Here is a 12,078-nt window from a genome sequence, read left to right on the forward strand (position 1 = left end):
GCCCCGCAACGGGAGGGGCCGCGATAGAGAAAGGCCCGCGCACCGTGATGAAGAGCGGTCCCCGCACCGCGATGAAGAGTGGCCCCCGCTTGCCACAACTGGAGAAAGCCCTCGCACGAATCGAAGACCCAACACAGCCAAAAATAAATAAATAAATAAATAAATAAATAAAAATTTAAAAAAAAAAAAAAAAAAAAAAGAAAAGCCTTGGCAGTCGCAGCTTTCTTGACTTGGCCCCAGCAGTGAATTTTTGCATTTATTGAGATCTCAGGGTGTATACAGTAAAGCCTTCTTTTCTTCATCTCCTTATACAGTCCAGTTCTCCTTTGTCTTCCCAGTGAGGCAGCAATAAACCTACCATTTCTTTTCATTACATTGAGCTGCTACATGTCTGTCTGTGGTCTGCAGTATTTTATGGTAATGAATCAGTTTTTTTTTAATGCATTCCAATAGTAGTTTTGTGAAGGTTACTTTATTTTTAATTGTGCATATCTGTAAGAATGTGGATGTTTAGAGGGGGAGAGTCAGAGCCGAGACAGGTGGCATTCAACCTCGATGGCACCTTGGGATTGTTCACATGATCATGACTTTAGTCAGCAGGCTTCATGAAAGATGTGATTCTCACGGGAAAGGTAAATAGTAGATGGAAGGTTGGAAAGATCATCAGACTATTCCAGAGAAAACCAAGATAAGTTTGTTACCTAATGAATTTGTTAAAGATCTCATGGTGAGACTGTTTGCTGGCAGGATATGGTAAGCAGAGTTGAAAGGTTGCAATTCAGGTCAGAGGACCCCTGCCCAATCATTAAATTATTTTTGGAAGTCTACTGTGATTGTGTCATTCTAGCAGATAGAATTTAAAACCTATCCTGTGAAATACACAATAGCCTTCTAGTACCCCAGTTCACAATGTATAATGGATCAGTGTTCTCAGAAAACCTCAATGTTGTCAGTCAAAAACAGTCAAATTCCTTTGAAAAATTATCCACGAAAATGGTATATGTGGTTGCTCCTTAGCCCACTATGAAGATTTTTGGTCTTTGTGTCCCCATGACCTTTATATGCCATTTCCTAATTCTGATCTGAGGCAGACTTATTAATTAGTCATCATCTCACTGTTCACCAGTAGATTGCAAGCTCCTCGAAGCCAAGGAGAATGTTTGGGTAGTCTTTGTATTTCCTTCAAGGCCTAGAACAATATACTGCATATCGTTAGATGCTCTGGGAAGATTTATGAAATTGAACTGATACTAATTAAATTTGCTGTTTTCTGTGACTTCCTTTCCCGGAACATGTTATGTAGAGACAGCAGCATGTAAGTTTGCTGTGTATGTTGGACATCACAGTTTCCATTTTCTTGTTAAATAGGAACTCTCCAAGATCACCATGCCAGTTATATTTAACGAGCCTTTGAGCTTCCTCCAGCGACTCACTGAATATATGGAGCATACGTACCTCATCCACAAGGCCAGTTCATTTACTGATCCTGTGGAAAGGATGCAGGTATGTGTCAAGCAAGCACTGGGAAAGGTTTAAGTCTTAGGAAGTCTTCTCTGCCACATTCTCCCCTCCCCCCACCCCAAACACATATACACAGAATTCATGTTAAGTCCAGTGTGAGGTTAGCAAACGTTATTATTACATAGTCAGCATGTTTGGAGAGTCGTCTGTGTTCCTTCCCCGCCACCCTCTAGTCAGAGCGCCACCATAGTGGAAAGGCCAATGAGAATTGCAGGAGAAGCAGAACGTGGTCCAAAACCAAACCTGGATGTTGGTGAGCTGTTTCTGAGTCTTTGTTTTAGAAGGTAGCATTGTGTTAGGGTAAAAACATTCAACCTTTCTTTCAGACTTTCTCAGTGTTTCCAAGAAGGAATAGATAAACACATACACAGATAAATATGTGTATTTATGCTTATGTGTGTATATAAATATACACATACTACTATAGGTTAAAACAAAGGACAACAAGGAATTGTACTTTTTTATTTTCCTCTGAAGAGAAGGCGTTCATGTGATGTATATGGATTGACTAGACACAGGGAGAGTATAGTAGATACATTCTTCTCCTTCCAGCAAAGCAATAGCATTCTAAGTGGAGTCTTTCTGTGCTTTCATTTATATATATTAGCTTTTCCCAACCTCATTGGACTTGATACCAATTTGTTTAGTTTTATCTCTTCGCCCCATCCTAAAAGTGATGTACTTTTTAGAAATTTTAAAGGAATTAAGAGTAATTTAGGATTTGAGAGGTTTTTAAAAGTCCTTGAGAGAATTCGTAGCACTGTCAGGATGTTATAAAACCCACAGTTGGGATGATCTATAGGAGGAGTCTCAGTAATTTTCATTCTGAATATCCACGTTTGCTTATTAGTTTGCTTATTAAGCCATGTTAAAAATACAAAGTAATTAAACTCCTCAAAATCATTTTGTAAATTAGTATTTTCAGCAGAATTTCAGTTCCTGAAAGAATGAGGAGCCAGCAAGGCTATTTTTAACTTCTCCTAATGCTCTGTCCCACAGTGTGTAGCTGCATTTGCTGTATCTGCTGTTGCTTCTCAGTGGGAACGTACTGGAAAGCCTTTCAACCCACTTCTGGGAGAGACTTATGAATTAGTTCGGTAAGATCTTTCACACTATTCCAGGTGGATAGTTGAATTTGCATGATTTATATAGCTCTTCAAATGAAAATGTGTATTTTTTGAGCATTTACCAACATTTTGTATGACTGAAGAAAGTTAACCATTTTGTTTCTATGATATTATTTTAGAAATTATGTCAAAAATATGAAAACATACATAAAAGGAACCATTACAAGGATTTCAGTATTCCTGATCTTGTGGGATTAGTTATCATTCTTTCTCCTTATGTAGACCATAAGGCATGATTGGGTATTTTCAATAACCATATAAAATATATTAGCATAAACTTACACTGTTGGCATACAGGCAATGAATGTATCTAGAGTTGCATTTCCTGCTGTAGCTTGCTTCTTTACACACAGTTAGGGAATTCATTTGGCTTTAGTTTTTCTGAATCATTCTCTTTCCTCCACAAGTTTTGATCTCATTTATTCCCTAGATGTTTGTAAAGGAGATACATTAGATTCTTTGATCTTAATATAAATGGAATGATAAGTTTTAAACTTACATGGCTAATATTGTCAATTCATGAAAATCACCCAAATTCATGTGGGTGTTCTTTATTTTAATGTGTTTAAGTAGCTAGGTTTATAATAACATTGGTTTTAGTTGTTTGGGTTGCATATGTGCAATTGCTCGCATGTTGTCCTTCCATCAGCATAATAACAAAGGATTGTTTACTTCGTCAAATCCATTTCCTTAATACTTTAACATTGCTTTTTCACTGAAATGACAGTAATGTATACATTTCTGTGATAACAGTTTATTATATAACACTACCTTTTTTTGTTTGTTTGTTTTTTAAATCTTAAGAGATGACCTTGGTTTCAGACTCATCTCTGAGCAGGTCAGCCATCACCCACCCATTAGTGCATTTCATGCTGAAGGATTAAACAATGATTTCATCTTTCATGGCTCAATCTATCCCAAACTGAAGTTCTGGGGGAAGAGCGTAGAAGCAGAACCCAAAGGAACCATCACGTTGGAGCTCCTTGAGTGAGTCAGAATCACGCCTTTAACTCTTTTCATGTGTACCTACTCATTAGTATATACACTTGCACACAGACTTGACCTTGTTGTTCAAAAGGTGGAGACAAACTGCTTTTATGAAGCGTAAATTTTCTAGCATCATGTAAAAGAATTTGAGAAACATGGCCGTAGCCATTGTTAATCATCCTAGGTATGTGTAAAAAGTTTAACTTGATGTTTGACTGTGGTGTTTGTTTGGATCTATTTTAAGATAAAATGGAGTTAATCACTGCCTGACAGTTCTTATGAGACAAGCTTTCTATATATCATGGTAATAATATTTTGTTTAACCATCTTTTAAAATGAATTCACTTTGAGAAATATTGAAATAACAATCACATTGGTACATTTTAGACATTAGGTTAAGTTGAAAGTTCTCTTCTTTTGCAGTAGAAAAAAGATTGCTATGGAATACCTTTCCATTTATTTGTGTCATCTTCAGTTTCTTTCATTACTGTCTTGTTTTCAATATACAGGTCTTTGACCTCCTTGTTTAAATTTATTTCTACATATTCTATTCTTTTTGATGCAGTTGTAAATGGAATTGTTAATTCTGTGCTCATGGATTGAAAAAATTAATATTAGTAAAATGTCCATACTATCCAAAGCAACGTACAGATTCAGTGTAATCTCTATCAAAATTCCAATGACGTTTTTCACACAAATAAGACAATCCTGCAATTTTTATGGAATCACAAAAGACCCCAAATAGCCAAAGCAGTCTTGAGAAAGAAGAACAAAGCTGGAGGCATCATGCTCCCTGATTTCAAACTATATTACAAAGCCATAGTAATTAAAATATATGGTATTGGCATAAAAACAGACACATAGATCAATGGAACAGAATAGAGAGCCCAGAAATAAGTCCATGCAAATAGGGTCAGTTAATTTACGACAAAGGAGGCAAGAATATACAACAGAAGAAGGACAGTCTCTTCAATAAATGGTGTTGGGAAAATTGGACAGGCACATACAAAAGAATGAAACTGGACCCCTCTCTTATACCATACACAAAAATTAACTCAAAATGGATTACAAACTTGAACGTAAGATTGAAAACTATAAAACTCCTAGAAGAAAACATAGGCGGTAGGCTCCTTAACATAGGTCTTGGCAATGATTTTTTGACTCTGATACCAAAAAGAACAAAAGCAAAAATAAACAAGTGGGACTACATCATACTAAAAAGCTTCTGCACAGTAAAGGAAACCATCAACAAAATGAAAAGGCAGCCTACTGAATAGGAGAAAATATTTGCAAATCATGTATCTGATAAAGGGCTACCATCCAAAATATATGAAGAATGCATACCACTCAATAGCAAGAAAAAAAATCCAATTAAAAAGTAGGCAGAAGATCTGAATAGACATTTTTCAAAGAAGACATACAAATAGTCAACAGGTAAATGAAAAGATGCTCTACATCATTAACCATCAAGGAAATGCAAATCAAACCACAATGAGGTATCACCTCCCACCTGTGAGAAAGACTAGTATCAAAAAGACTAGAAGGCCTCCCATCAAGCCTCCTAGATAGCCTCAACCACCAGAGGGCAGACAGCAGAAGCAAGAAAAACTACAATCCTGCAGCCTGTGGACCAAAAACCACAGTTACAGAAAGATAGAGAAGATGAAAAGGCAGAGGGCTATGTACCAGATGAAGGAACAAGAAAAAACCCCAGAAAAACAACTAAATGAAGTGGAGATAGGCAACCTTCCAGAAAAAGAATTCAGAATAATGATAGTGAAGATGATCCAGGACCTCGGAATAAGAATGGAGGCAAAGATTGAGAAGATGCAAGAAATGATTAACAAAGACCTAGAAGAATTAAAGAACAAACAAACACAGATGAACAATACAATAACTGAAATGAAAACTACACTAGAAGGAATCAATGGCAGAATAACGGAGGCAGAAGAACGGATAAGTGACCTGGAAGACAGAATGGTGGAATTCACTGCTGCGGAACAGACTAAAGAAAAAAGAATGAAAAGAAATGAAGACAGCCTAAGAGACCTCTGGGACAACATTAAACGCAACAACATTCGCATTATAGGGGTCCCAGAAGGAGAAGAGAGAGAGAAAGGACCAGAGAAAATATTTGAAGAGATTATAGTCGAAAACTTCCCTAACATGGGAAAGGAAATAGCCACCCAAGTCCAGGAAGCGCAGAGAGTCCCATACAGAATAAACCCAAGGAGAAACACGCCGAGACACATAGTAATCAAAGTGGCAAAAATTAAAGACAAAGAAAAATTATTGAAAGCAGCAAGGGAAAAACGACAAATAACATACAAGGGAACTCCCATAAGGTTAACAGCTGATTTCTCAGCAGAAACTCTGCAAGCCAGAAGGGAGTGGCATGATAAACTTAAAGTGATGAAAGGGAAGAACCTACAACCAAGATTACTCTACCCGGCAAGGATCTCATTTAGATTTGATGGAGAAATCAAAAGCTTTACAGACAAGCAAAAGCTAAGAGAATTCAGCACTACCAAACCAGCTCTACAACAACTGCTAAAGGAACTTCTCTAAGTGGGAAACACAAGAGAAGAAAAGGACCTACAAAAACAAACCCAAAACAATTAAGAAAACGGTCATAGGAACATACATATCGATAATTACCTTAAACGTGAATGGATTAAATGCCCCAACCAAAAGACATAGACTGGCTGAATGGATACAAAAACAAGACCCATATATATGCTGTCTACAAGAGACCCACTTCAGACCTAGGGACACATACAGACTGAAAGTGAGGGGATGGAAAAAGATACTCCATGCAAATGGAAATCAAAAGAAAGCTGGAGTAGCTATACTCATATCAGATAAAATAGACTTTAAAATAAAGAATGTTACAAGAGACAAGGAAGGACACTACATAATGATCCAGGGATCAATCCAAGAGAAGATATAACAATTATAAATATATATGCACCCAACATAGGAGCACCTCAATACATAAGGCAACTGCTAACAGCTATAAAAGAGGAAATCGACAGTAACACAATAATAGTGGGGGACTTTAACACCTCACTTACACCAATGGACAGATCATCCAAAATGAAAATAAATAAGGAAACAGAAGCTTTAAATGACACAATAGACCAGATAGATTTAATTGATATATATAGGACATCCCATCCAAAAACAGCAGATTACACGTTCTTCTCAAGTGCGCACGGAACATTCTCCAGGATAGATCACATCTTGGGTCACAAATCAAGCCTCAGTAAATTTAAGAAAATTGAAATCATATCAAGCATCTTTTCTGACCACAACGCTATGAGATTAGAAATGAATTACAGGGAAAAAAACGTAAAAAAGAAAAAAAAAAAAAAAAGACTAGAAATAAGTGTTGGTGAGGATGTGGAGGAAAGGGAACCCTCGTGTACTGTTGGTGGATGTAAATTGGTGCAGCCACTATGGAAAACAGTTTGGAGGTTCCTCAAAAAATTCAAAGTGGAACTACCATGATCCAGCAATTCCACTTTTGAGTATTTACCCAAAGAAAACAAAAACGCTAACTGAAAAAGATATCTGCACCCCCATGTCATTGCAGCATTATTATACGTATTCCATACAACAGCCAAGATATGGAAACAACTCAAGTGTCCATCGTTGGATGAATGGATAAAGAAATTGTGGCATACACACACACACACACACACACACACACACACACACACAGGAATATTACTCAGCCATAAAAAAGAATGAAATCTTGCCACTTGCAACAACATGGATGGACCTCAAGGACATTATGCTAAGCGAAATAAGTCAGAGAAAGTCAAGTACTCTATGATCTCCTTGTGTGAGAGAGAAAGAGAAAAGAAAGGAAAAACAATAAACAGACTCTAATCCCAAGGTGACTCAGATATTGCAATTTGTGTCAAAGACTTTAAAGCAGATATTATAACTATGCTCCATGACATAAAGATGAACACTCTTAAAATGAATAGAAAGACATTGGAGCAAAGAAATGAAAGTATTTCTGGAAATTTTAGTACTGAAAAAATACAATAACAAAAATAATAACTGGGATAGGCTCGATAGCAGGATGAAGATAATAAAATATGTTCAGGTTCCACATGCTGAAAACTATAAAACACTGATTACAGTAATCAAAGACTATGAGTAATGGAGAGTCGTACTGTCTCACTATACTTGGAATCCTTAATGTAATTCAGATGTTAGTTTTCCCATAATTGATCTATAAGCAATCTATATTAACACAATCTAAATTTAAAAGTCCCAGGATGACTTTTGATACATAAAGAGAAGTTGATCCTAAAATTTGTATGGAAGGACAAATGAAACACTACAGCCAAAACAGTTTTGAAAAGGAAGAGCAGAATTCATGGACTCCCACTTCCTAATTTTAAGACTTAACAGTAAAGCTATTGTAATCAAGACAATGTTGTACTGACAAAAGGATAGACACATACATCAAGGGAACAGAGAATAGAGTCCAAAAACTGACCCACAGAAACATGGTCTGTTGATTTTTGACAAAGGTAAAAACACAATTCCGTGAAGGAGGATAGTCCTCTCCACAGATGGTGTGGGAACAGTTGGAAGTACGTATGTTAAAAAAATGAACCTCAACTTACAGCTCACAGCTTAAACAAAAATGAACTCAAAATAGACCATAGGCTGAAATCTAATGTACAATTATAAGCTTTTGGAAGAAAACAGGAGAAAAATCTTTGTGACCTTGGATTAGGCAATGACATCTTATGGATATAATACCAAGGCACAGTCTAGAAAAGACAAAATTGATAAATTAGATTTTATCAAAATGAAAAACTCTTGCTCAGTGAAAAACAGTCTTCAGAGAATGGAGAGAAGCCATAGATAGATAAACATTATTTGCAAATCATTTATCAACAAAGGACTTGTATCTAGAATGTGTAAAGAATTCTCAAAACAATAAGAAGACAAACAACCCAATAAGAAACTGGGCAAAAGACGTGAACAGACACTTCACCAAAGAGATATATGGATGACAAACGAGCACACAAAAACGTGCTCAACAGCATTAGTCATTAAAGAAATACAAAATCATAGTGAGATACCACTACACACCTATTAGAATGTCCAAAATCAAAATAATTTTTAGAACTGACAGTACCAAGTGTTGGCAAGGATGTAGAGCAACCAGAAATCTCATATATAGCTGGGGGGAATCTAAAATGGCAGAACCACTCTGGAGAACAGTTAACCCTATGTTAACCAGATAACATAGGGTTACAGAGTTAACCCTATGTTAACCAGATGACTCAGCAGTCCACTCCTAGGTGTTTACTCTGGAGAATAAAGACTTAACGTTTTCACGAAGACCTGTGCCCAGATGTTTATAGTACTATTAATCATAGTCACCAAGCAACCCAACATCCTTCAGTGAGTAAATGGTTAAACTGTGATACATCCATACAGTAGAATACTACTCAGAAATAAGAGAGAGCAAATTATTGATAAGTAGAATTTAAAATGCATTATACAAATGAAGAAACTAATTTTGAAAGGTTACATGGTGTATTATCCCACCTATATGACATTCTGGAGAAGGCAAAACTATTGCAATGGAGAACAAATGAGTTGTTTAGGGACTAGGATTGGGGGAGGGTATGACCATAGAGGGGCAGCATGAGCGAATTTGTGGATGGTGTGATGGAATTGTTCTATATTGTGATTATAGTAGTAGTTACAAAGATCTACACATGCACTAAAACTCACAGAACTAGATAAACCAAGAAAAGTGAATTTTACTGTTTGTAAATTTAAAATAAATTTAGACATAAATGTACAAAGATGTAACAAAGATGTGATTAACACCAGCAGAGTTTTTACGGTTTTAGAGTTTAGTCATCTCCAGCAGTCTGATGTGTTATCCTGAGTAATAGCATTTGAGGCAAATGCACTTTTTTTTTTTAAACAGAGTAACACTTCTCACTTATTTTTCTGGGCTTTGGTTTTCTTTTTGTTCTCTAGACACAATGAAGCATATACGTGGACAAATCCTACCTGCTGTGTACATAACATCATTGTGGGGAAACTCTGGATTGAGCAGTACGGCAACATGGAGATCACAAACCACAAGTGAGATGCTTCGTCATCCTCCCCTATCCCTTCAGTTGTCATCAGAGGGTGCCAGTAGTCTTTTTCAGAAAGTTCTAGTACAGCCTGATGATAATTTAAGAACCAGGCAGTATAGCTCTGGAGTAAATAAAGCCCATCTATTTAATGAACAGATTTTATGTTAAAGTTTCCGATTAGGGGGGACTGGTGAACTCAGAGCTTCTGCAGCCTTGGGGAATCTTCATTCCCACCTCCTTCAGCTCATTTTGCTGATCCTGATTAGCTTGCATTGGTCATGTGGGGACGGGTGGCAGGAGAAACACGAAAGTTGAAAAGAGTTGGGTTCAAATCCTACTCTGTGACCTTAGGCCAGTGTCCTAGTCGGCTCGGGCTGTTGTAACAGAGCACCATGGGCCGAGTGGCTTCAACAGCAGACATTTATTTCTCACGGTTCTGGAGGCTGGGAGTTCCAGGTCAGGGTGCTGGCAGATTTAATGCTGGGTGAAGGCCCTCTTCCTGGTTTGAAGTTGGCCGTTTTCTCAAATCGTTGTATGGCAGAGGGAAGGATCGTCTCCCCATATCTCTTCTTAGAAAAACACTGATCCCATTCATGAGGGTTCCACCCTTATGACCTAATTACCCCTAAATACCCTCGCATGGGCAACTAGGGGCTTCACTACATGAATTTGGTGGGCAAACATTCATGCCATAGCAACAAGTCCCTTATCTTTTTATGAACCTTGCTTTACGTTTTCTCCATGGTGGGTCCGGTACTAATTATGGATTAATTATAATACTCTGTGTGGAGCCTGGCATGCATTAGAAAGTCAGTAAACAGCAGCTGCTACTAGAAAGGTTATCACAGTCACTGCTCTCTCCTACGGCTTCTGTGTTGAACGGTAACCTGAGCTCACTATCTCCTTTACAGGACTGCGGACAAATGTGTGTTGAATTTTAAGCCATGCGGCCTTTTTGGTAAGGAGTTACACAAAGTTGAAGGCTACATTCAAGATAAAAGGTAAAGTTTCCATTTTAAATGCTGACTAGTATAGGTGTCGTTCACTAAATAAAATATTGTTATTAAAATCTGCCATTACCTAGGAAACGAGCATTTCAGTAAATTGAAAAACTCTTTCTTCTGCAAGGAAATACTTATTTCTTTAAAGAATCTGATTTGTAAGCATCTTTATAATAATATTCAATTACAGCAAAACGCTGGTTTAATTGTTGGCTAAACATCAGTTTCTCTTGACAGCAAAAAGAAGCTCTGTGCCCTCTATGGGAAGTGGACAGAATGTTTATACAGTGTTGACCCTGCCACCTTTGATGCTTACAAAAAAAATGATAAGAAAAATACTGAAGAGAAGAAGAACAGCAAACAGGTGAACATCCCGGAAGGTGGTATCGAAGGAATCACTGGACTCTTTAAATTTGTACTAATCCTTTTGGAAGTGGCCTGTTAGCGGGTCACAGTGTGACCTTTTATACTTGGTGCTAATGCATGTAATTTTTCTCCTTGAACCTTCTTAATGAACCAGTTATCTGCCTTGGTAGCGAATGTTTGACATAATCTCCCGTGGAGTATGGGTGTGTGCCGTGCAGTTAGTTATACACGTGGCATAGAACTCACGTTGTTTTGGAACGTTGGAGTTCATCTAAGTGAGACCAATGTCCTTGTCCTCCTTTCTGTTTATGTGCATTAGCAGTTGAGATCATTTGAATACTTGAAATTTCGCCCAGAACGATCACGTACGTTTTCATGCTTGCAGCAGTTGTGTTGCCCTCTTTTGTATCCGAGACCCCTGAAGCTGAGAGCGTCGCAGTTAAGGGATTCATTCCTGGACGGCTGTCCTCCTCTTACTAAGCGTTCTCCTAACGGGACAGTTTAACGATAGACTCTCCCCGTGTGAGGCCACAGGTTTTCGTCGCAGGGCCCCGGGAGGCTGGACCGCTCAGCAGGCTGAGCTGAAGAGAGCTTGCACCTGCTTGGACAGGAAGCGTCGGAGGACTGATTACTTTCCAGTAACGGCCATCACGGTTCAGAGCACGAGCTCTGCTTAGAATCCCGCCTCTCCCACTTCTGCGTGGTTCAGTCTCGGGCAGATTCCCACCCTCTCTCCGCCTCAGCACCTTCATTTGTAAAATGGGTACAGCAGTAGCACCCACGTGTCAGATGAGTTGACGGAGGTCAGGGGTTCCTGGTGAAGACGGCTCAGGCCCCTGTGCTCCGAGCATCACACCGGCCACCGAAGCACCGTCTCAGAGCTCCCGGCTTCCCTCGCCCCGCCGTGTCGAGCTCTCTGGGGCCCTTCAGGTGCCTCTTACACAT

The 12,078-nt window shown here is 38.3% G+C and overlaps 1 protein-coding gene across 7 annotated transcripts in view; it reads left to right on the forward strand.

Moving 5' to 3' along the window:
* Positions 1-12,078, forward strand: part of OSBPL1A (oxysterol binding protein like 1A) — a 220,353-nt gene that overhangs the window by 198,374 nt on the left and 9,901 nt on the right. For all 7 annotated transcript variants that reach the window (XM_028162694.2, XM_028162696.2, XM_028162695.2 and 4 more), the window contains 6 exons: positions 1,369-1,503; positions 2,521-2,618; positions 3,453-3,635; positions 9,663-9,770; positions 10,678-10,767; positions 11,005-11,131. In XM_028162694.2, coding sequence (XP_028018495.2) covers positions 1,369-1,503; positions 2,521-2,618; positions 3,453-3,635; positions 9,663-9,770; positions 10,678-10,767; positions 11,005-11,131 — 741 coding nt within the window. The remainder of the gene's footprint in view (positions 1-1,368; positions 1,504-2,520; positions 2,619-3,452; positions 3,636-9,662; positions 9,771-10,677; positions 10,768-11,004; positions 11,132-12,078) is intronic.

The sequence above is a fragment of the Balaenoptera acutorostrata genome, chromosome 13, assembly GCF_949987535.1.
Source record: "Balaenoptera acutorostrata chromosome 13, mBalAcu1.1, whole genome shotgun sequence".
Classification (NCBI taxonomy): Eukaryota; Metazoa; Chordata; class Mammalia; order Artiodactyla; family Balaenopteridae; genus Balaenoptera; species Balaenoptera acutorostrata.